A 25,440-nucleotide genomic window follows, 5' to 3' on the forward strand; every position below is an offset into this window, starting at 1 on the left:
TCCATCTATACCAGACTTGCACTCAATCACATAAAACACATACTGAATTTTGTTGCAATAACACCAACTGCAGTATATGATATCAGTGAGATTAAAGGTGAAGCATGTAAGGTGTGTACCCTGACCTGGATAGCCCAGGTGAGCCTGATCTTGTCAGATCTCAGAAACTAAGCAGGGTCAGCCTTGGTTAGTAGTTGGATGGGACACCTCAAATGAAGACCAAGATTGCAAAGGCAGGCAATGGCAAACCACCTCTGATAGTCTCTTGCCATGAAAATCCCAACGGGGTCGCCATAAGTCAGCTAAGACTTGACGGCACTCTTCACCACGACCATATGTAAAGTGTGTGACATTCTGAGTTTTACAAGTTTGCATGTATCCTGGAAGGAAAAAAGTTTGGTGACAGCCAGAAAAGGAAGGACATCACCCTAGAGGATGCACAACAACCATTGCTGTGTCAGGTTTCAGTGGACAGGGGGGGTCTTGTGAAATCTGAATTTTACGTATCCTGCTAAAATACGTGCATATATACTAGTAAGACGCTGGCCTTGAAGATGGAATGCAAAGAATAAGCTTGCATTTAACCATGAGTTAGCAAAACTGGTCTTTATGGTTTTAGTTTCTTTGTATTCAGTATTACGTCATCCTTATCATCCCCGTAGCTACTCAAACATGCAACCCAATCAAGCTCCTATGCCTGATGCCCAAATGCTGATTGCTTAAGGTGAACTAGTATCTTAGAATGCCTTATCTTCTTGGAGTTAGTCATTCCAAAGCCACTATTGTCTGTGGTTCCACAAGATGCTGTTGGCTACACGGAAAATTCAAACAGAATAGGGAGTAGTCCAAGAAAAGTTACTTGCTGATTAGTAGGACCAGGAGACAGCTTTTACATTGCCTAAGTAAAATGTAAATTGCCTTTTTACAGAGAAACTACTCAGGATTGCCTAGTCCATGACATGGCCCCATTCCCCAAATTCAAAAACATATACACCCACAACATAGAACACCACACCTGCTCCTCCCACAAACAGAATCTCCCATGCACATGTGTTATGTGCCGTCAAGTCGCCTCCGACCTATGGCGACCCTATGAATGAAAGCCCTCCAAAACAACCTATTATTAACAGACTTTCTCAGATCTTGCAAACTGGAGGCCACTGCTTCTTTTATTGAGTCAAGCAATCTCATATTAGGTCTTCCTCTTTTCCTATTGCCTTCCACTTTTCCTAGCAGTATTGACTTTTCCAGAGAATCTTGTCTTCTCATGATGTATCCTCAATTTTGTCATTTTAGCTTCTAGGGAGAATTCAGGCTTGATTCGATCTAGTACCCACTTATTTGTCTTTTTGGCTGTCCGTGGTATCCACAAAACTCTCCTCCAGCACCACATTTCAAATGAATCCATTTTCTTCCTGTCAGCTTTCTTCACTGCCCAGCTTTTACATCCACACATCGTAATGGGGAATACCATTGTTTGGATTATCTTGATCTTGGTTCCCAGAGAGACATTGTTTGGATTATCTTGATCTTGGTTCCCAGAGAGACATCTTTAACTATCTTTAATACAAACCTGCATGCCCCATTCCCTTTGACATTTGACGCACAAAATACATTCATTTGATTTTTAGTGCATGACCAAGACATTCATGATATGGATAGTAAATAGACCACTTCCATGAAGACTGATGACAGGCCCCACTCAATAAGTTTCAAATATAGAAAATACTGTTTTTCTTATGCCGTTATCATAAGCATGAATACCTTCATTGACATACACGTTGCTCCCAAAATAGCAACATTTCTAGTATGCAGTATCAGGTTTGCCAGATCTTGTTCCAGTGTGAGACCATGGCTGATTCCGCACACTTTGGATAATGCACTTCCAATCCTCTTTAGAGCTCATTTGGAACTGAGTTTTTCGTGTGTGAAATAAAAAATCCACTTCTAAATGATTGCTAAAGTGCATTGAAAGTGTATTATCCAACATGTGCGGAATCAGCCCATAACTCTACCAAAGGGTGAAACCCAGGAGTAACTTTCAATGCTACTGTTAAAAAAACTCCCGGTCCTGGATCTCTTAACCATACAATAAATATGATGGATTAGCTTCTGGGTGTTTCTCAAGGAAAACAGTCTCTTAGGTCCACAACTGATGCGTAACCCTTCCTTGGAAAAGATGAGGTAGATGATGCCAAACTGCAAAGTGCAGGACAGGTCTTCACATAACCATTCTATACAAGCTGTTTTCCTTCTTCAAACAGACGTCCACGCCCTACAGACTATTGGCCACATCTCTTTTGCACATCCATGCTTCTTCAAGGGCAAATAATTAATCCTAAATTCAAGGAACATACAATGAAATCTCTCCACTCTATTAAATACTAATTTCAAATATAGATTTTCAATACTAACTGTAAACTCACACTTCTCTATCCCGAGATATATCGGCTTATATACTTGTATCTCTATATATATTTGTATTGATATGTATTTGTTGTACTTATTGTTATTGAGTAGGACATATGATTGTTTTCTTGATGCCCTTGTAGCACTGAAGCACTTTCAAAATATAAAATTCCAAAAATCATATTTATTGCATGGTCAAGAGATCCAGTACCGGGAGTTTTTTGAACAGTACCAGTGTGAGACCAGCCAAATAGGCTGGGAGGGAAGGACCAATACTAGGTACAAAATTCAACACACAGGCAACCTCACAGTGAGAAAATAGATATTATACCTAAGGCTATGACAGAGTGGCTGCAGGAGTTGTTTGTGTGCATCACGAGGCCTTGCTTTGTATACAATCCAGCGAGATAAAAGGGATTCTGTCGTCTTCTGTGATTAGTTCAAGCATGTTCCGGCCATTCTGTGCTCTCTGCCCTCCTCAGAAGCAAGGCAAATTTTCCTACTGTTGTCATCTCACTATAGCCCTTTCACATGAAGTTCCTTTCCTGCTGAGAACTTTCCCTACCAAATTCATGGAAGATGCACTAGGTGTGAAGCCAGCTTCTTTACCAGGCACCATTTTTCCTGGACACACTAGATAGATGCAAATGAGAGACAGATGGTTACACAGACTGGACACAGCACATCAACCAGTCACAGGCAACTAGAGATTCATTGATGGATGCTATTATCACAAGTCAGCTAACACCCCTCTGTACTACCTGAGCACCACTCACCTGAGCTCGTTGCCTCTTGAGCCTTTCAATCACTTGTCTATTTGCTTGTGCCTGAGAAATGTACACTGTGAGGATGAGGCTGTGGGAGAGGAAGATAATACCACATTAATGGCAACCTTTCTTGGGGTTCTTTACTCCCGCCCAAACACCTCACCAGAGAAGGAAAAATGAAGCCCGCCCTAGTCTCTCAGACTGGAGAGAGAAGATTTGTGAATAAGCTTCAATGGCCAGACTGACTACCTTCTTAGAAAATAGACTGATAACCAAGTTCTGGAAAAAATAGAAGGTTTTCTTCGGTTACTTAGGCTAAACTTATTGACACAAAAGTTTAGAGACAGGGAGGGAGGGACAGAGAAGGAGAAATGTTATGTAGTTAGGTTTAAGGAAATCTGAATGTATTGTTTGTTTTACTCCCAAAGCTATAATACATATATTGTTTATATGTTTATTGGTTGTATAACTTTCAATTTACTGTCTGATTTAGAATCTGTAAAAAAGTATGTTTTACAGCATTTGAAATTATAGATTCTCTCTTTCCTGTTGATGTTATCAAGGTATCAAAGCGGCAATAAGGTGAACTGGTGGATGTTGCCGCTGATGAATGTTGTGGAGGTTCATTATACCTGTAATATGCTTTAAAAGGGTTGGGTATTCCAGACAAGTGAATCATCAGGACTACACACACAGCTTCAGGATTTCTACAGCATCAGAGATACTCTTAGATCATTCACTACAATGTCAACAGAATTACCAACAAGAATATTGATGGGCCCTTGGCAAGATTCTGAAATTTTCTAAAACTTCTGTAAATTGGTTTCTCAAGCATGTCTTTTGATGGTCACAGTTAAGTGTCTTTCTATAATTAGAAAAGAATGAGTTCTTTCATTTTGGTTGCATTGATTCCATGGGGCCATAAATTCAACCTAGTAAGTAGAGTTAAACCAATGGAAATCAAAGAATCTGAAGACAGTTCTGTGTTGCAATGATCACAACAGGTCAAGTGGATGGTCTGAATTAAATCACAGAGAGCAATAGGATGAGACATGGCAACCAAGGTTAATCACTTTAGTGTGTCATTATTCCTACTGAATAACTAACAAGCAACAAGTGAACTTGCTTTGGCTAATAAGCTTAAGCAGACCACTTATTTGACTGTTCAGTGTACAGGACTAGTTGGTCACAGAACTAGTTGGTCAGAGATATAAATGCTCCTAAAGCATGATCTCGTGTAGTCTGAAACACAAGACTGAACAATCCCCCCCACCCATTCCCAAATGGCACCTCTTCAGGGAGGATCCAGGTGTCATCAGCCCCCTCCCCCACCACTCTCAGGTATTCTAATCATGTCTTAAATGGGGCTCACCTGAGCAACATCAAGAGTAAGAAACAAAAGACATTGGATGTGGCATAATCCCAAATAAGCAGTGCTGAGGTCGGCAAGTGCGACATAGCTTTAGGCAGTACTTGCCAAGGAGTCGAATAGTTGGCAAATAGCCCACAGGGCTGGGATGGGCGGACACTGAAAGAGAAAAGAGTGGCTGTCAATGGAAGGCTTTACCAAGCTTTATACCAAAGTTGTTTACTCCTCACGTTTCCTTCCACTCACCTGCTGATGACGTAGCCCAGAGATGTGCAGGCCAAAAACAGGCCTAGCAGTAGCATAGTCTGGAAGAGGAATTTAGAATGGGATGCTCGAAACAGCTGAGCCGAAGGCTGGCAGTTCTGGAACAAAGTGTACTGGGGCAAGAGAAAGAGAGGGTGAGAGCAGTTTTACATAGGGCTTTGGAGCGTAGGTAATTTTTCCTCAACCAGAGAGATGAAAATCACAAGGTTTGGCAGAATGAGAGCCTGTGTACCAGCTAATTAGCCAGGGCATTAGGGAAGGGGGGCAGGCTTCACTGGGGAGTACTGGTTTCTTCAACCTACTTCCCCAGGATCCTTGGATTCAGCCAGCTTCAGTTTCCCAGAGATACATTTCTGCTTAGCACTAGACAGAATTCACTCCTACCACTCCTGTATATTAGTGCCAAAGTCCTTCATTACCAGCAAGTGTTGATATAACATTCCACACAGGGGCAATGCCAGGGTTTCTGGCGCCCACAGCTACCCCTATGTGCGTGCGCATGTAGTGCGCGTGTGCCCCCCCCCCGGACTGCGTGATAACATCATCACACAGCAAGCCAGCCCTATTGGCCGGCAGGTGGCTGGGACGGCACACAAGCGGCTGCCCGCGCTCCCTGTTGGGCGTGGCGGGTGGCTGGGGAGGTTCTGCATGCCGGCCTGGATGCCTGCCATGCCTGGCCCATGGCTGCTGTGCCTGGCCAGCAGCGTGTGTTGGCGGTGGTGGTGGTGCGGGGCTGGCTGGCTGCAGCAGCTGCAGGCCAGGCATGCCAGCTCCATGGCACACGCCTCTGCCCCCAGCACCCCCTCCAGCACCTCAGCGCATGTGACGCCCACCTCACCGCCTCAATGGTGGTGCTGGCCCTGACTCCGTAATGCCCTGTCACAGGTTTTGGGCTATGGAGGTGTGCTAATCCCTCCTGCTGATGTGTTCACACTGCTGGAGGCGGATGAAGTTGCTGCCTCAGGTACATGCAAGCTGGAAACAGCTATATTTGAGCAGAACAGAGTCATACACAGCTGAAAACTAGATAAGGCTGCCTCAAAGAGAGGACAATGTTTGGATGTTGCCTGGGAGAGGCGAAACTCCTTTATATACGTCTGATCTTCATGTTAGAGCTGCTACACTGGCACAAGAGATGAAAAATCTATGGCTGATAAGGTAGGATGATGCCCCCTCACTCACAAGCCAAAAGGACTGAGGGCTCCTTTTAGGGCTGAACTCCAAACCTACTTGGATCCTCTTGTAGTATGCGCTATTTAAGCATGTATGCTAATACAGACGATGCCTTTACCTTTTTTATATAGAATGTAAGGAAGATGGAGACACATCCGAGCAAAGGCAGGAGTGGGCAGAAGAAGATCCCAGTCCATATGACTGTTTGAGCTGCTACAATATCCAGCACATTGTGAGGCACCAGAAACTCCTCTTTGCCAAGCCAGCGAGCCAGTGCACAGGACGAATGCTTAGCTAACAGTCTGGGAGAGAAAGAGAGATTCTTCCAACGGTAGCAGGAGGTCTGCATGCAGCTGTCTCCCTAAGCCCAGGGTCCCCAACCTTTTTTGAGCCTGCGGGCACATTTGCAATTCTGGCACAGTGTGGTGGGTGCAGCAACAATATGGTTGCCACAAAATGGCTGCTGTAGGAGATGGATCCAGCTACAAAATGGCTACTACAGCTTACCTTCACTCACACAGTGAAGATTTTTCTGCTGTATAAGCAGTTTTTAAAAAATGTTTTTAAAAAATCACGCAACCAATCAATATTCCAATGGTCAGTTGGAAGCCATGCTTTGCAAAAGCTTCACCCACTTTCTAAAAACACTTGGCGAGCACCGGAAAAGGTGTCAGTGGGCAACACAATGGGGACTCCTGTCCTAAATTATATCCTTAGAAGTGATGCACAGCACAGTAATGCGTTTTGCTGATTTCTCACAGGCAATACATCTTGCTTTACAAGTGAGATAATAACATCATAACATTCTATTTATATATTGCCCTTCAGGTCAACTTAACATCCACTCAGAGAGATTTATAAAGTATGCTAGTATTATCCCCACAACAGTCACCCTGTGAGGTGAGTGGGGCTGAGAGAGCTCTGGAAGAGTTTTGACTGACCCCAGGTCACCCAGCTGGCTTCGAGTGGAGGAGTGGGGAATCAAACCCAGTTCTCCAGATTAGAGTCCTCAGGGCTCATTTTGAGGGGGAACATTCAGGAACGCAGTTCTGGCAGTTCCCCAAAGAGGTCACATGTCAGGTGGCCCCGCCCACCTGACTCTCAGTCATTTTGGGCCTGTTTCAGCCTGGATTAGGGCAGAAACTGCCCAGATCAAGCCTCTGACAGGTGGTGGATCACTCTCCCGCTCAGCAGCGACCCGCTCCTGACCATTTTAGGCCCCTATTCGGCCATTTTCAGCCCCTTTTTGCAATTTTGAACCCAATTTCAGCCCTGAATGGCCAAGATTGGGTCCAAAACAGCCAGGATAGGTGATGTCAGGAGGTGTGGCATATGCAAATCAGTTGTGCTAATAACACACTTCCCGTGATGTCAAGAGGCGTGGCATATGCTAATAAGTTATGCTCATAAGTTATACTAATGAGTTCTTCCAGCTCTTTTTCTACGAAATGACCACTGAGTCTTGCTACTCCTAACCACTACACCAAAGTGGGATGATCCACTACCTAATACCTTCAAATGAATGGAGCAGGGTTCATTTTGAGGGGGAACGCACAGGAACGCAGTTCCGGTAGTTCTCCAAAGAGGTCACGTCATGTGGCCCCGCCCACCTGATTTTCAGCCACTTTGGGCCCATTGTGGTCTGGATTGGGGCCGAATCGGCCAGGATTGGGCCTCTGATGGGTGATGGATCACTCTCCTGCTCGGCCCTGAATGGCCAGGATTGGGTCCAAAACAGCCAGGATAGGTGATGTCAGGGGGTGTGGCATATGCAAACCAGTTATGCTAATGACACACTTCTGGTGATGGCAAGGGGTGTGGCAGATGCTAATGAGTTATGCTAATGAGTTCCTGCAGCTCTTTTTCTACAAAATGGCCCCTGGAAAGGAGTATCCTACTCACTGATGCCATGGAAGAATACTTGCTTAGCCTTTGCTAGGCCAGCCATCAAGGAAATCTTAGGGAAGACAAACTCCACTGGTGATGTTGTGCCTTACCTTCGTGGCAGACTGATAAGAAAAGCAAATGCCAAGGTGGTCAAGAAGCTGAAGAAAGTCATCTTGTACATTTCCTGTCCAACGTGAGTTTCCCAGCACTATATGTACAGCAGAATGAACACAAGTTATCATTAGAGTGAAGAAGCAAAAAAGGAACGCTGTTTCTAGGCATGTTATCGTATGTCAATATAATATGCATAAACTGGAGCATGATAGCTCCAGTGGTGCAACAGCATGTTATGAGTGCAGATGGTACAAATGCAGCACATGTTTGCCTCTTATTCCAAGTTTATGGATGAAATCAACCCTTGATTTTCATCTTATCCAAGTCAGGCACTGGTAATGAATTAAGAACCAGAAATCAGGCAGTTTTAATGGGTCGGGAAGGATCATCCAGGAGTTCCTTATTGCAGGATGAGGATCACTCAGAACTGAGGCCAATCAAGAAATCCTGGGTATGTTGGAATCAATAAAACAAGTGAAAACTAGACACAAATGTCCATGGAAAGATGACAGGGAAAGGAATGCCAAAAGACATCAGCCCAATAAAAGTGCTGCTGTTAAAAAAACTAAAAAGTCTCATACACTGGCTGGATATACAAAGGACCAGCATATCTGTTCTGCATCAGCAGCAACAAGCCCTCTAGCATATAAACAGATACCTCATTCCAGAATATTTCACATCTGAACACACTGCTTGGCAAAACTTGCTCCAGACAGAGAAGGTGCACCCTGATTATCCCATGCATCTCCAGTCACCTGATAGAGTTTGTTGTAACCACATGGCTGGCATTGAGGAGCATTTATGCTCCCTGCGCACAGGACCCTGTGGCCCAGGAAGAACAGGAACATTCCCAGGCTGGACAGCTTCAGGATCACACACCTGTAAGGCAGAAGATATTTTTAGCCTACATGTTACTCACAAGGTTATTCTGCCCAACCACCTGAACTATATACTCCTGGGTCTGAGCTCCTGACTATGAGTGGATACTATTTACCACACACAGGGCTTTTTTTCAGCTGGAACGCGGTGGAATGGAGTTCCGGAACCTCTTGAAAATGGTCACATGGCTGGTGGCCCCGCCCCCTGATCTCCAGACAGAGAGGAGTTTAGATTGTCCTCCGCGCAGCGCGGAGGGCAATCTAAACTCTCCTCTGTCTGGAGATCAGGGGGCAGGGTCACCAGCCATGTGACTATTTTCTCCGAGGGCAACCCACTGAGTTCCACCATCTCTTTTCCCAGAAAAAAAGCCCTGACCACACATGATTCGTAACTGATATCCACAGCTAAATCCCTTTGCCATTTGGCAAGATGATACACACAACCAGTTTACCAAGTGGTTACATGCACACCATGATCAATTACTACCTGGTAAATGAGTGCCTAATCACACACTATGAAGTTCTTGTGTCCTCCCCATGAGTCCACTCTGGTCCGGTTGACAGGGTACTTGGGGCATAAGCTTTCTCCCCTGTGCCTTTTTCCCAAATGGAAATGGCCACAGAGAATAACTGTTTGTCTTGCTTGGAAAAAGAAAACAGTGTAGGGTGGAGGCTTCAGCCTCCATTTCCCACACACCATGGTCCCAATCTAAATCAGGCCAACACATGCCTGGGAATTACATTCTGAGCATAGAACTGAGCATAGGACTGAGCATAGGACAAAGAAGGACATGAGGAGGACACAAGGTCTTTGTAATGTCTGATAAGGCCTCCTGAGTGTCTCCACCCACCCTGTCTCCAGTCCACATAACATATTAGGGTCAGGCAAACTAGTCTGAAGACTGTAATTGGTAGAAGTCATAGTTATGGGGAAAAGGTTTCTCTTTTGGGAAATTCCTGAAGCCCTCAAATACAAGCGTCTGATTTCTAGCATTTATTTGGATCAGTATAAATCGGATATTAATCCATCTCAGGTGAACATAAGGTTGTGCAGACCACAGTCTTGGAATTATTTGAACTGAAATTTTGGCAGACAATATGAAGATGGGAAACGCTATAAAGGAACTGAGACAGGTAAAGAAGACATCTATTTTTCAAAGAAATGTTACGAAAATGGGCTTTTAAAAAAAAATTTAAATCGATTCGGTTTCGTTTTCTCAGCCATGCCGGACGCTCCTCTCGGCTGGTCTGGGAGGAAACGACCGGGCACCCTGACCGGGCGGCTGATCCGCAAGGATTAGCCCCCAGGACTCCCAGGGAGGGAGCCAGGGTCCGGGACGCTGCGGGAAGAACTCCCCGAAATCAATGCGGGGGGGGGGAATTGCCCGTTTGTCCCTATGGAGGCCGGCAGACGTGCGCGGCGCCTCGAGTGCCGCCGGGCAACGAGAAACGGCAAATGAAAGAAACAGGCGGAAGCCCGTAAACAAGCGAATCCCTTCTGTTCTACAAGCGTTTGTGAAGGAGAGGTTGATCTGAAGAAGAACTTCGCTGAGTTCCAGAATTTTGTTGGCGCCCCCCCCCCCAAAATGGCAGCAAAGAAGCAAAGTCCCGCTCTCGGTAAGTCAATCTCGGCTACCTTGAAGGGAGAGTCGCTCGAAGAGTTGGTGCGCAGGGCGGTGGTGGAAGCCATAAAACCCTTTGTTGACAAGCTGAACGAAACTGATCAAAGGGTGGGCTTAATTGAAAGTGAGGTGAAAACCATTAAGGAAGCAGCGGGGGGGGGGGCAGAGAAGTCTGCTCTGGAAAGTGCGTCACTTGTGAAGGCTACAAAAAAGGAGCTGAAGTTGGTTGAGAACCAGCTGATCGGGCTACAGATGGAACGAACGCAGACAATTTTGCGTCTCCAAAACGTGAAAGAGGAGGAAAAAGAGGATCTGTGGGAGGTGGTCTCGGAACTATTGGTGATACCTGCGAGGACGACTAAAGAAGAGGTTAAAAGCGCCATTTTGGAGGTCCGTCGGGCTTCTTCAAAATATGCAACAAAGCGACAGTTGCCTCGTGAGATCATTATTGACTTTTCATTTAAAAAGATTCGGGACACCATCCTATATAACTCATACAATGCGGATTTGGACTTTATGGGTTTGAAAGTCAAGATTTTGAAGGACGTTCCATTTCTAGTCCGGCCTATAAGATACTATCAGAAGATCAACTAAAGGATTTTGAGAATAAAAACCCAGAACTCTGCTGCACCGAGAACGAAGAAAAGGAGAAGCCGGAGGGGGGGGGGGGAGGAGGAGAGCACCGCAACAGCGATTGCACAGAGAGAATTGCGTCCGGGACCTAGAAGGGGGAGGAAAGTTTAATCAGAATTTGAAATGTTTATTCTCTGTATGATTAACCACTCCATCATTATCCTATGGAGCTATTTCTGTATTATGACAGTATGAAGGGAAAACATTGAAGTGTAGTGTTTAGTGTTTGTAGTTCATTCCCTCCCCTTTTTCTTTTTCCACCCCCCTTTGTCCCTTCCCTCTCCCCTTTCCTTGTGATAGTCTTGTGTAGTGCTGTGTAGTGTTTTGTAGTTATGAATTAAATAAAATAAAAAATAAATAAAAAATAAAAAAAAATTTAAATCAGGACTTTATGTCAGAACAAAAATAAGTTATAATGAATTATAACTTCCGTTGGAAGAGGAAGACTAAGCCTTGCAAATTAATGAATGTATCACAATCCTTATGAAGAAGTATGATTTGGAGGGGCCTTCTAAAGTCCCAAGCTGAATAAACTTGAAATTAGCGCACTATAGAAATGGACAACTGTGAGTTCTCAGGATTTTTGTTCCAATTTTTTCTTAAAGTTGCTAATTTGTTTTTTAAAACATCACAAAAGTATGTAAAGTCCTTCATATAAAACACTGGAATAAGATAAAAAACAAACATAGTATTAAAGTGTCACAAAATTACAAATATATAAACATGTATAAAAAGAAACCGGATGGGATGATATGAAAAATATATTTTCAGAAAAGTTATATGGTGGTGCATATTAAGCAAACAGGAAATGTTTTCTATATTTCATTCATTTGTAATGTGATAGTCGTATTTTGTATTGATTAGAAATATTGTGTGAATTGGGAGTCTTATCAATAGATGAGATGATTGTGTTTTTAAAGGTGTTTTTAATGATGTGTATATTTGTATTCTGTTATCTGCCCTGAGCCTGCGAAAGCAGGGAGGGCGGAATATAAATACAATAAATTAAATTAAAATTAAATTAAATTAAATTAAAGGATTAATAGCAAACTATAATTGTTAGCGATGCAACAGGCCACAAGCAATGGTGTTACATGCGCTTTGGAATTGCCTTTTGGAAGATGTCAGTGAGCAAATTAACATGGTTCTGTGATTGAAATAGACATTTTACAGAAACAGTCTACTACTAGTTCACATTTCAGTGTGATTGGTCAATGTTCAGATTGTACACTACTATTCAGGTATGGGCAAGATACAAGGTTGGGTCCACAGCTGCAGACCCACACTATTGAAGTGACCCCACGTGAGGACCATTGGACTGCCCAAAGGGTTGCCGGTATCCGAGTATATCCAGTTTTCTGCTTGTGCAAAGCCCAAAGGGAGCTACGTTGATGTGTCCCACGGTCACATCCTGCAGTGCAACAAGGCCTATCCTCTAAGATACAAGAAAGGATATGTTGAGCTCCCATCCAGCTGGTTTATGCTATGCGGAACTGTCGCCTTTTCTTTCATCCCTGAGCATTCAGCGGAGGGACCATGCACAATTGGACGCATGGACTGGACCACTCCCCACACTCTTGAATCACATATCAAGAAGCTGCCGGACTTTGCAACTGAAATCACCAAGAACTCAGGGTACAGTGCTCCTTTACTAATTGAGCCAAAACAAGGTAAGGTACCAAACTTTGTGCAACAAAGGTAATCCTTTGCTAATGCATTGCTGAAAACCCTCCCACTTCCCTGCTCCTCAAACTAGTCTGATTCAATTTGGCTATAATTTCTAGCATTTGTGCATCTTGAGCTGTATAATTACCTGTTCCTTGAACATCAGAACAGCTGTGCTGTATTAGGCCAATGGCCCATCTAGTCCAGCAACTACTTGCATGCAATCATATATCCCAGAAGGCCTACACACAGGGCATGGAGGTCAGTGCCTCCCCCTGTTGTCCTCCCCCCTGCATTGGAATGCAGAGAGGTTCCTGTCTCTTTTCATGGAATTTCTATTTAGTCATCATGGCTAATAGCTATTGATGGATTTCTTCACCATAAATGTGTCTAATCCCCTTTTAAAGCCATCTAAACTAGTGGACATCCTGTGGCAGTGAGTTCCATGAGTTAACTGTTTGTTGAGTGAAGAAGTACTTCCTGTAGTCTGTCCTCCTGAATCTACTGAGCGCCACTTTCATTAGATGCTCATGAATTCTAGTATTATGGGGGAGTGGGGAGGGGGAGAAAGTTCTCTTTCTAAAAACACCTTCTTGGAAATAAGCCCCATTGAACAAAATGGGACTTCTAAGTAGACCTGTTCAGAATTGCACCCTTTATCTACTTTCTCTACTCTATACATAATTTTATAAAATTCTATCATGTCACACGTGAAGGTACATGAAGCTGCCTTGTACAGAATCAGACTATCAGTGCATCAAGGATGGTATTATCTGCTCAGACAGGCTGCGACTCTCCAGGGTCTATCACATCATCTACTGCCTGGTCCTTTCAACTGGAGATGCTAGGGACTGAATCTGGGAGCTTCTTCATTCAAAGCAGATGCTCCACTACTAAGCCACAGCCCCTCCCCTCCCCATAGTCCTCCACTAGTCCTCTTTTCGATAAGCTAAAAAAAACCCAAAGCCTTTTCTCAAAAGGTAGATGCTCCAACCCCTTGACCATTTTGGTTGACTTTTTCTGCACCTTTTCACTGTTGCAATATCCTTTTTAAGATACAGCAACAAGAAATGTACACAATACTCCCAACATGGATGTACCAATACTGGTCGTTTTGTTTCTATCCCTTTCCTAATAATTCTCCTAATTTTCCATGTTGTTACCTACTCACACACTTTGAAAAGATCTTGTTGGCACTAGAGGTGGGCACGAAGCGGGAAAATGCTGGTTCGTTGCGGTTTGTGGTTTGTCGTGTTCCACGAACCACAAACTGGCATGAAATTGCCCGGTTCATGAACCAGTTCATTTGGTTCATGAATATATCACTTCCAGGGCAGCAGAAGGTCTGCAGAAAGCCCATCCCCCTGTTGCCTAGGAAACTGATTGATCAGTGCCAGGCTGTCTGCAGTGACAAACCAAAAAATGAACCAAACGAACCGGCCTAAAAATCATAGCAGTTTGTTGCAGTTTTTCAAAAATGTGCCCTGACGAACCGCTGGTTCGTGAACCAAAAAAAACCCCAGCCCATTTCGTGATGAACTTTGGTTCGTATTTCAGTTCGTGACCATCTCTAGTTGTCACTCTTCATAATCCATTTTCACCATACTGAAAACTGTTGTGTCATCTGCCATCCTGGACAGTTTGCTGCTCATACTCAATTCTAGATAATTTATGCACAAATTTATGCAAATGGCACCAGTCCCAATACCAATCTCAGTGGGACACTTACTTCCATTGCCAGAACTGCCCACTTACTTCCACTTTCTACTTCCTGTCTTTTAACCACTTTCAATTTCATAAGATTCAGGACTGCTTTATCAAGGGCTTTGTCAAAAGTCCAAGTATATAATGGTTCATTCACCATCCACATTCAACAAGATGGTTGTTGTTATTGTTGTTGTAGAAGACTGGGGAATTGTCTTACCATACTAATTATCTGTCCCTACTGGGATCGAAGCACCTACCTGACTAGTGTGAGGTTGACTTCAGTGTTGGGAGAGCAGCCCTCCAGTTGGACCAGAGCATGGAAAAGAAATGGCAGGAAGACATTCACTATGGAGATGACCACAGGTGGCAAGTATTGGTTCACTACGCTGAGGCTGGCAGCATCTTGCTAGGAAAAAGGAGATCAGAGATGGGCACTGGATATTTTTCTCATGGTTATATTTCCCAGAATGCAGGGACTTCTTCCCAGTGGGGCTGCTATGCCAGAATTAATTTTGCCATTCATTGCATCGTGGTCCCGTGAAGGTATAATCACTTGCGAAAAGTAATCTATCCTGCACCATGCAGATCCAAGTGGCTGATTTCACATATGATTACAATTCACCACTTCCTGTCCCACGGCATGTGAGTGAACTAATATGAAGGACAATTCAAGTAAGAGGTCTGTTAAGGACCTGGCTCTCAAGGATCTGGAAGGGAAATTGGAATACAACTGAATGAGCTACTCAGCATTACATGAGGGTTCAAGTCTCAAAGCCCCTTTTAGACACAGAAAGAAAAAAGAGTGTGCAACACGGACCATTGCAACTGGCAGTCAATGAGAAGCATTTATATTGGCCGCTCTGGTATATACTCTAAGAGCTCAAAGCCCCCGATCCAGCTCCATCAACTGACCTGCCTTCTCCTACAATATCTTCTACTGGCTTCAGCCATTGTGCCAGCTCGAGCCCCTAGATGAGCTCTAGCAACTGATCTGGATTCAGATTTAGGTCCAGCCACTAACGGACCTGTTATGGAGCTGGCACTGACTAGGAAAGAAGAGCTGGCCTACCTGGGAAACCTCTGTGGCCAAGTGAATACAATAGAAAGCAGCAGCCATCAGTAGCAAGATGACACCGTTAATTAGCAAGCGCAGCAGATACAGCTGAGTCAGTTGCTTCCATGTTCGCTGTTGCTTCAGTATACGCCGGATCTGCTCTGCCAGGTCAATCTGTCCCATGTAGAAGAGACATAAAGTCAGTTCTATCCGTGGAAGGAATAATTTGTTTCCAAGGCATGAGCATGCAAAGGGGAGAACATGCAAGGGCACTCCAGCAGACACATGCTCAGCCCAGCAAAGCTCTAATACCTGAGCACACAGGATGGACAATAATCCAAGGCTGGAAACAATGATCACAACAATTATCAACAACTCTAGCCTTGGGAGATGACCCTAAAGGCAGGAATTCAAGGATTTATATTCTGTTTCTCTGGGCTGCTCCTACAGTTCTCACTCTATTTTCTTTCACCCAGGTCAGGAACTCTTAACGGCTACAGCATGGCTTTACAAATAAGCTAACAAGGAGGTGACATAAGAGCTGGATGAAGACTGGAACCCAGGGCCAACCTACAAGTGACGAATGACACTTGAACTTGAAGTGAACAGACTCACATGTATTCCTCCCTGTTCACTTGCACTCAACTTGCACTCCACTCGATCGACTGGAGGCAAGTGGCGGGCAAGTGAACAGGGAGGAATACATGTGAGTCTGTTCACTTGCCGTTCAAGTGTCATTCGTCACTTGTGGCTTGGCCCCCCTTGGGAGACCAAGAACATAACGACTCAGCCATTCTTCCAGCTCTATGTCAAGAAACCATTAAATGTGATGTCCTTTTCTAAACACAAAGTCAGAAGGGGTTCAAGGGCATCAAGTTTGGTTTATGAGAGGGAAAGGAGAGAGAGAGACAGACAGACAGACAGACAAACAGACACCAGTGTGGTATAGTGGTTAGAGTGTCAGACTAGGATCTGGGAGACTGAGGTTCGAGTCCCTGCTCTCCCCTGGAAGCTCGCTGGGTGACCTTGGGCCAGTCACACACTCTCATCCCAACTTACCTCACAGGTTTGTTGTGAGGATAAAATGGGGGAGAGGAGACTGGTGTAAACAGCCTTGGATATCCATTGGGGAGAAAGGTGAGGTATAAATGAAGTAAATAAATAAATAGATGCTTTTATGTATGTGTCTCATACTTCAAAAAAGGTTATTTTTTTCAGTGCAGCCAACAGCTTGCATCTGACGAAGAGAACTGTGGGTCTCGAAAGCTTATGCTACAATAAAGTTGGTTAGTCTTAAAGGTGCTACTGGACTCTTTACTATTTTGCGACTACCGACTAACACAGCTAACTCCTCTGGATCTATGGCCAACAGTTTAGACAAAAGTTTTATAAACATACATAAATTCAGAGGATGACTTGGGGAAACATCATATTCTACAGGCAAACTACACGGCACCTTGAGGTCATTGTAAATACTCCGCTGTTTGAGGGTAGCCACCTCAGGGCTTTGGATGCAGAAATCCCATTCAGTGAAGATTCTGGCACTGTTACATGGCTTGAATTCACATCGCCGCATCAGCCACTGCACCAAACTGGTCACAATCCTGAATATTAGAACAGTAGAGGGGTCTGTCACAACAAGTACGCAAGACCTTTCTCCTAGAAAATTGATATGTTTGTCCTAAGCAATATAGAACCCAGATGGAAGTACAAGAAGTCAGAGATTGTCACAGCTACTGGGATCAGCCCAGGGGTGTATGAATCAGCCCCAGTAATGCCAACTTTCTTCTCAGATAGAAAGAGATTTCAGGAATGGACAGACATGCTTGGCAGGCCATGAAAATGGACAAACCATTTGCAATGGTGATGGTAGAAGTCCCCCTGAGCTATTGTCAGGGAAGAGAGGAATAGAAATGTAATAGATTATTCTAGAATAGGGAGGAGATGGGGGGAAAGCAAGGAGATTTTACTTATCCTTATCTAGTAGCCAAGGACTGGCCATTGTGTGCATCAAAAAATCTGCAAAACAAAGCCAGCCTTGGCTACGATTTCAGATTCTGCAGAATCTGGAGAACCCCTAGATTAGCAGAAACAGCTGACATTTTTAAAAAGTGGACTCGTTCTCCACCCCCAAGGTAACAGCATGAACAGGTATTGCAAAAAAGAAAGGTTTGGATGGCCTGTTAGGTTGCCATAGAGCCGTATTAGGTGGCCTCAGAATCCAACATGCTGGCAGTGATCATCACAAAAAGGACAGGAAAGAGGTGATGAAAGCACAGCTGGAGTCAGGGGAGAAGAGCTGTGGGAGGGGAGAAGATTGGGGGGGTGGGGTTGTCAGTGACTGAGCCAGAGCTGGTGGAGGAGAAGTGAGTGGAGCCAGGAGCAAAGTAGGGGCTAGACGGGGAGCAATATGACCTCCTCCATTACAAGTCCTAGCAATTAACATTATATTAGATAAATGTGTCTAACTGTGAGAATTATTGGGCAGCGGTACATGCTGTCCATAGAAGATGTAGCATTTTCTTCACTGAGAATGTGTCAAATATGTCAAATTTGAATGTCAAATGATGGGCTAGCCTGCCTCTTTGTGATCGATTAATAGGGACGAGATGACCTTTTGAAGTAAAGGAGAAATTAATATTTCCAGAGCCTACAAGATATTACATAAGCAAATCCTTCTCTATCTCAAATCTTTTGCCCCACAGCTACTTACTTTTTGCCTGTACTCCTCCCTTCTCACACTTTTATACCTTGTCAGTTCTGAGGCCTGATCTCCATCTTACCGTCGGAGGATCCAAAGGAAGCAAGCAAAGAGGTATCCCAGGATGCTAAGCAGGTAGGCTAAGTGTACACTATAGAGGCGGTTGTTATCTTGTTTTACATTGTAAGCGCCATAAAACAGATAGGAATGCTCCAGATAGCCCTGAGAGGAAATGAGAGAGTGCTTGTAAATTGGCCCAGCCCACAATCATTTTCTAATTTTTAAACTCAGAACGCTAAGAGGACAAGAATGAGCGGGAATCTTCTCCCCAGTTTACTTTGAATCCAAGAGAGGCCGCTATCTGCCATTGCCCAAACTTTTCTCTCTTCTCCATCACTAAATTTTCCACATTTCAGGTACATTCCATCCCAAATTTCCAACCCCACACGTTTGTCTCCTCATCATTCTTCCCCAGCACAAAGACTTCCAAACCATATTTCCTGAAAACTCACTTCCCCAGTGAAGATGTCCTGGAGGTGCTGCCAGGCCGATCTATGACTGATGTCCCTGCTATAATTCATGCACTCCAGTCCTAGGAGAAAGGATGCTGTGGTTTTGCGTTCATTTATCCTTCAACCCTTCACTATAAACATGGATTCAATCCAGGTGGAGTGCTGAGGGAAACCCCACTACGTATGTTTTTGAAGGTACAGCCAGGACTCACCTGCACCCGGACCCTTCAGAAAAATGGTTGTGTCATAGGAGACGGTAACAGGCAGCAGTATAAAGCCTGTGATGAGCAGCACAGCCAGGAAGTTGATAAAAAACAGGAATTTCAGGAAATGGAAATAGGACTGGATGCCTGGGCCAAAAACCCCTTAGAGGAAAAGAGGAGGTGAAGGTCATATACAAATTGTGTCCCAAATTCACAATCACATATGTGATCGCCTCCTTGTTAATTTTAGTCTGGCCTGATCAGAGATTTTGTTAATCACTGGGCATGTGTAAATATTCATATATTTACACTTACTTAATATCCAGAAACATAAACCAGAGGCAGGAGGAAGGGTTCCCTTTTTTAAAAAAAGTGGCAGCCTTACCCACATTCTATTTTATTTAATTAATTACATTTTTTTCATCATTACATTAATTCTAACTGCCTCCTCCTCCTGATCAACAACAAATCACACAACAACTCCATGACCATCTAAGGTATTTAGCAGGATTTAAATTTTCTTCTGTGTTCTCAACAGCTTTTGCAACCGGGCAGCCTCTAGAGGCCCCTCTTGCCTAACACCTGCTTGCTTGGTGGTTATAAAAAACATTAGCCTAGCTGGTGTGGGACCCTGTGAGACGTACCAGATGACAGAGATAATTTTCTTTTTCCTTCAAGTGTTCCAACTGATCTATATGCCACAAACACATTGTCATTAGCCCCATCCCCAATTTTAAGATCGACATAAATACCAGTAAGTAGACCACCAATGTTCTTTCAATAGATCTATTTACAAAACTGAGTGCCTCACCCTCAATCTCATCCAGAGAAGCCTTCCAAAGCTGACAGATCCTGGTAAGGTTCCTGAAGCCTTCTTGAAATTGTCTATAGGCTCTGTATCGTCCTTGTTGCCATGTCACCCAACTGGACACCTCTCTTCCTGTGGATGCATTCAGCTGCCTGCTCAAAAGAGATATGTTCCATTTTGTGAATATGTGAGGGTTAGGCCAAACTCTAAGTAACAAATGACACAGGTTGGACACTTGTCACCTTCCCTAAAGTTTTGATAGGAAATGTAGACAGCTTGGCAGAATGTTGGACAAGTGACAGTTGAAAAGTCCATTGGACAGCAGTTGGAGAGCCAAGCTGCAAGACCAGGACGCCTAGGTCTAGGGAGATGTAGATAGAAGTCAGCCACATTCCCTTGTTCCTGATTAGGCTATTTCTGCCCACCTCCAAATAGGGACACATTATCTCTCTGCTCAACTACCACCATCAACACTGCCAGCTATGTGGGATAGCTCTTTGGCTCCCTGTTACCAGGTAAGAGGGAGACTTAATTAAAAATGGATACATAATCTCAGATAATAAATATAGACTCTCCCCTGTCCCTTTCTTGGTAGTTCATAACCAGTCTGCCTACAGCAAATTCCTTCCCCCTTGCCCCTGGGACTGTTCTACCCATTACAATACTTTTCCTGAGAAAAAGAGGCACATTTCCAGACTGACTGTGTAACTGGGCTGCGGTTTTAACCCAGTACCATGTCAGCAGCAATCTATTGCAGCTAGACAGTACATGTGCTAATTATGATTTCCCACATGATCTTCCTCCTAACCTGAGTAAACGCTTCTCTTGCATGGAACAAGGCATGGCTCTGAGCAACACCTGCTGATTATTACCCAATCCCTCCGGTGAAGTTTCTGTCTTGAAGTATGGGTGGGTGGTTAGCACATCATGCTGAGGAAGCCTACGCCGTAGGTTCTGAGAGTCCTCCATCTCTTCAAAGCCCTATAACAAGAAAATAATCAGGCTACGGGGTATAGAGAAGAGTCCCTGGGATTAGCCTCTTCCATCATCCTTTACTCAGATAGGAGAGGGTCTCAGATGCTTCGCTAATGAATTAGGGACCATAGACTTCACCACTATGTTGCCTTATATATTATCTCTGTTACTTTAAATATGTACTCCGATGTACTACCTGTGCTTCAGGTTGTCTAATGTCAGTCCTAGAATTGCTTATGTTCTGTTTCAGCATTTCTTCAACTCTGTATTGGATCCTTGCTAATGCTATGTCTTTATAAACTTGTATTTATTTACCTTATCACATTGTTTATGGAAATATCCTTGATACTGTAGGAAATGTCCTTGATACTGATTGTACTAATCTCACACTGTGTAATCTGCCTTGAGACTCAGTGAGAAAGGAAGACTATAAACAAACAAACAAATAAATACTACCCTTCCTGTGCTCCACAATTGCCTTTACTACCACACACTATAGCCTAATTCTAAATTGTCCTTCATATATTGTTGGGAATTTGGAAGACAGCAAGTAAAGTCAGGTTGTCAGATCATACAAGGAAAAAATATACATTGGTTATTGTACTTTAAAATTGAACATTGAAGGCAAAGCATTTAAAAACAAACAAACAAACTGAACAGGTTCTGTAAAACATATCCAAGCCAACTGCAAAACAAAAGTGGAGCAAACATCTGATGGGAAGTTCACTACCTGGAACCAACTGGAATCCATTAGCACACTCTTGTTTACATGGGCAGCTCCGGTGCATGTTGCCAAAAGCCACTTTGGGAATAACCATGTCACTGTTACTTCACATTTATTCCCGTTATTCCCTAGGTAGTTGTTCCCACTCCCCGGATTTACATGTGTGAGTCATTCTGAGGTACAGGGTATAAACAAATGGTTTCATCCCAATCTGTCTGGAAACTACTACTCACAGATGTTGGTTTTTTTTCCTGAGGTCTCCTGAGAAAGGAATTAAGTCACTCTCGTTCACGACACCATAGCCCTTCTGTTCCAGCAAAGAGGCTCTCTCAAGAGATAGGCAGGAAGTACAAGCTGTTTACCCCAGATATGACTCTTTTTTGCTTGTCAGAGGGGATGATACAGAAACATTGCCTTGTGACAGGAACAGGCAACTTCCTGTACTGCAGTTGATCAGGGTATGAGGGGTGGTGTTATGCAATATGCGGGTGTGGGGCAGGCAACCACATCTCACTCAAAGGTATCCACTCTGGGCAAAATATTCTGCACTGGCATCCCGTATCCATGACAGCTTGTTCCAAGTGCATTGTGCCTGCATGGATGAAACACACTCCAGTGTCTTTACTCTATGTGAAATTAAGGTTGCCAGGTCTAGGTTGGGAAATTCCTGGAGATTTGGGGGGTGGAGCCTAGAGAGGGTGGGGTTTGGGGAGGGGAGGAGCCTCAGTGGGGTATAATGCCGTAGAGTTTACCCTTCAGAGCAGCCATTTTCTCCAGAGGGACTGGTCTCTGTTGCCTGGAGATCAGTTGTAATTCTGGGAGATCTCCAGCTACCACCTTGAGGATGGCAACCCTGTGTGAAATGCAGGAATGCTGCATGCAGCATGTGTATTATTCAGCAGAGGCGGCCCCTTTGTGTACACTTTTGAAAACTCCTAAAGGATTACACTTTTTGTACCATGGCACTGCATTCTGGAAAAAGATAAAAATGCGTTGATGGGCTTAGCCGAGTGTTCTTGTAACATAGCCAGTCAACATTACATTAAAATTGTTTACTTTTCAGTATTGAAATTCAACCATATGTTCCTTTCATTTCCAAAGTTTCCATGGGAATTACCATTTTATTTAGATTGAAGATGGACTGTGAAAGTCATTACAGCATGCCGCTAAGGAACAGAGACTAAACGCTGAAGTTGTTACTGTAGAGTCTACAGTCTTAAACTCGTTTCACAGAGTTTTGTCTTACTCACAGAACTGTAGTTCTGTGAGGGAGAATAGGGAGTTCTGAGAGAGAACGCTCAAGAAGACCCTCATGAAACTACAGTTCCCAAGATCCTCCAAAGAATGCCATGATAAGTAAACGGGCATAAAACCTATATAGTTTTAAAGGGTAGGGACAGAGTTTTAAGTTGGATACGGATAGTTAAGGAGAATTTAGTTAAAGAGAACTTACAGCTCTGATCAGAAATAAAACATTGTCTACCTTTATGGTTAATTGGAAACTCCTTATTGACTTTCTGTGTGAGCTGAGAAAAAAATGAACTGATGATGTGTGGATTTGATTTTTAAGAAGATCAATTTTTGGAAAAATAAATAGAAGGTGAGTAGTATTGAAAAGGTAAATTTTGAAGGTATCAGAACTACAAGTATGTTTGTAAAGATATTATAGGTGTAGAGAAAAATGGAAATGTAATATGTATTATTTTTCTTTGTTTTTTCTTTATATTTTTGTTCTCTTTTTCTGTCTTTTTTATTCCTTTTTCTTTACTTTCTCATTTCTCTACTTTTTAAATTGGGTTTTTAATCTTATCAATAAAATAAAAAGTATTCTTTTTTTAAAAAAGGAGAATTTCCAGGGGCGGGGATGGGGACAGAGATGGGGCAGAAAACTATGCAAGAAGCTTCCACCTATATTGGCTGAGACTTAAGATCCTCACAGGGCATTCCTTGAGGACCTAGCTTTAGTTAGCTAAAGTTGGGCTGCTTCCTGTGTTGAAGTGCTATGCCCACAGCATGCCTATAGGCACTTTGCTTTGTGACTGCTTTTTACACACATCTTCTTAACACAAGAAGTTTGTTCTAAATGCTGCTCAGGTCTGTTCAGTGGGACTTACTCCCAGGATTGCATGGTTATTGTGGCATATGCTTTCATGAGTCAGAACCTACTTCATGAAATACAACAGACTGTCAGAACAGTCCCCCAGAGACCACATAGATGTAACTCTATTGGGAAGCCCATTTGAACAAATGAATTTGTTGCTCCCTCTGGAAGCAGTATCATTTGTCCTTTTAACAAAATCTCAAATAATTCTAGGAGTTTTCCCCAGGAGGATGCCTAAGAAAAAGAACTACAGCTCCCAGTGTCCTTTGTAGTACAGGTGAGATACAGGGTGTGGTCTGATTACAAGCACGGAAGGAATTTTGGAAAAGAAGTTTCTGGGAGAGTGTTAAGCGTATTTAGTTTTGTGATAAAACACAAGAAGTCACAAGGTCAGTGATGCTTGGGAACACAGGATATTTTGAGTAGGTGAGATTATTAAATAGCTGTTTTTCCCCCTTTGTAAACTTTGAAATATTATGTTATGTTTTACCATTTCCTATGTCTGATTAGTGATCTGTGTCCTGAATGAGGATTGGCTACACGCTGGGAACTGATCCCATTGCTCAGGTACGTTAATACAGTATAATTCTGGAGAAGGCGGAAAAAGTTAGACTGAACTCAGAGGAACCCTTCCTAATAAGCAGTGCATGTGGACTGGGCTTTTCTTACTGTCAGAATGGTAAAAATACATTCCTTTCCGTTCTGTAGCAATGGTGGTTATGTCTATCTGATCCCTGGTTAATGAAAAATGCTTCTGGTGTACACAAGGGGTGCAAAACACTATTAGAGGCTCAGGGTCCTAAAACTGCACGTTTCTTCAGAGTCGAGAGCAGGAAGTAAATGGGAACAGAAGCCAGACAGTTTATCTTGGAGGATTAGGCGAAAGGTCATTGTCAAGTGACAAACATGAAGGCTTTAGTATACAGTTCTTATCCTTAGAAACTCTGGGCTGTTCTGCCTTTTAAGACCTAATTTGTTTCAACCCATACTCTGCATTATTCACTTATTGTAAAATGCCTTCTGAGATATAATGGTGCTTGCATATTAAAGAGAGTTCAGAGATCTATCCATTATGATGAAAAACATAAGAAAAAAGCTACATCAGTTATGCCAATATCTCAGACACAAGAAAGTATAACATGATTTTAAGGCCAGTTCTGGAATTTGCAGGAGGGGGGAGTGTCTGACTGGGAGGAGGTGATGCGCCCACCTTCTATTCCCTCCCCCTACACCTGATTGGCGTTGTCATTCAAACCGTTCTGAAGCCTTGCTCTGATCCCAAGGACATTCATTTGAAAATAAGCACTGGCCATTTAAATAAAATGCCTTGGCAGTAAGTGTGCATAGGCCCCCAGCTTTAGTGTAAGAAAGCAGAACTGGGGCACGGGATGCAGTAGGGCAATTGCTTTGCTGAAGCCTTCTGGGATCCCAAATATATCAGAGAAGCTGGAGACATGTGAAGAAAGTGCATAGCTAAGGGGGAAGGGTGGAAGATGAGAAGGCAGGCTGTAATGCCTGGCACAGCAGGGGTGGAGATCCCTGGAACATTTCCTTGGCCCTGCAGGCTAGCCTTGGGCAGGCAGCATTTCCATTGTTTCAGAAGCTACTGCATAGAAAGGGTATAAGAGAGAATGTAGAATTGCCAGGATCCTTGCCAAGAAAGTAGGGTGTAGGCTGTGCCTACTGGAAGCATGAAAATTTCAGTTGAATAAAAGATCTTCCTGGTAGCCTTATACTGCACAGGTAAGTAAGTTGCCTGTATTTGGAGGGTGGGAGCTACCAGTTACACTAAGGGCACACCTAGACAGCAGCTTTCTTGTTACTCTACTGATCAGGTACTCAAATGGCAGCATATGGGATTTTTTTTTCCTTAT

At 43.5% G+C, this 25,440-nt stretch overlaps 2 protein-coding genes across 4 annotated transcripts in view; one reads left to right on the forward strand and one right to left on the reverse strand.

Moving 5' to 3' along the window:
- Positions 1–257: 257 nt before the first annotated feature.
- Positions 258–21,783, reverse strand: TMC8 (transmembrane channel like 8). The gene is made up of 16 exons (XM_054978421.1): positions 21,699–21,783; positions 20,575–20,747; positions 19,770–19,918; positions 18,968–19,120; positions 18,756–18,835; positions 18,326–18,465; positions 16,999–17,146; positions 15,558–15,716; positions 14,746–14,894; positions 8,739–8,862; positions 7,980–8,077; positions 6,101–6,284; positions 4,792–4,922; positions 4,549–4,704; positions 3,186–3,264; positions 258–3,042 (listed from the first exon to the last, which is right to left on the reverse strand). The coding sequence occupies exons 2-16, from the start codon at positions 20,733–20,735 to the stop codon at positions 2,980–2,982; spliced, it is 1,974 nt and encodes a 657-aa protein (XP_054834396.1). The 5' UTR covers positions 20,736–20,747; positions 21,699–21,783; the 3' UTR covers positions 258–2,979.
- Positions 21,784–23,915: 2,132 nt separating this feature from the next.
- Positions 23,916–25,440, forward strand: part of TMC6 (transmembrane channel like 6) — a 40,452-nt gene continuing 38,927 nt past the window's right edge. Inside the window, exon 1 of one of the 3 annotated variants that reach the window (XM_054977008.1) lies at positions 23,916–23,992. The gene's annotated coding sequence lies outside the window, so the exon portion shown is untranslated. Of the gene's footprint in view, positions 23,993–24,115; positions 24,134–25,440 lie in introns of those variants that run through there. The other 2 variants (XM_054977011.1, XM_054977012.1) reach the window with 2 other exon arrangements.

This window comes from Eublepharis macularius, chromosome 4, assembly GCF_028583425.1.
Source record: "Eublepharis macularius isolate TG4126 chromosome 4, MPM_Emac_v1.0, whole genome shotgun sequence".
NCBI classification, from domain to species: domain Eukaryota; kingdom Metazoa; phylum Chordata; class Lepidosauria; order Squamata; family Eublepharidae; genus Eublepharis; species Eublepharis macularius.

Coding starts and splice junctions, on each gene's coding strand:
- TMC8 (XM_054978421.1), bottom strand. CDS start 20,735: ATGGAGGACTCTCAGAACCTACGGCGTAGGCTTCCTCAGCATGATGTG. Junction 19,919..20,574: donor CAAGAGAAGCGTTTACTCAG/GTTAGGAGGAAG, acceptor TCTTTTGAGCAG/GCAGCTGAATGCATCCACAG. Junction 6,285..7,979: donor CTTATCAGTCTGCCACGAAG/GTAAGGCACAAC, acceptor TTTCTCTCCCAG/ACTGTTAGCTAAGCATTCGT.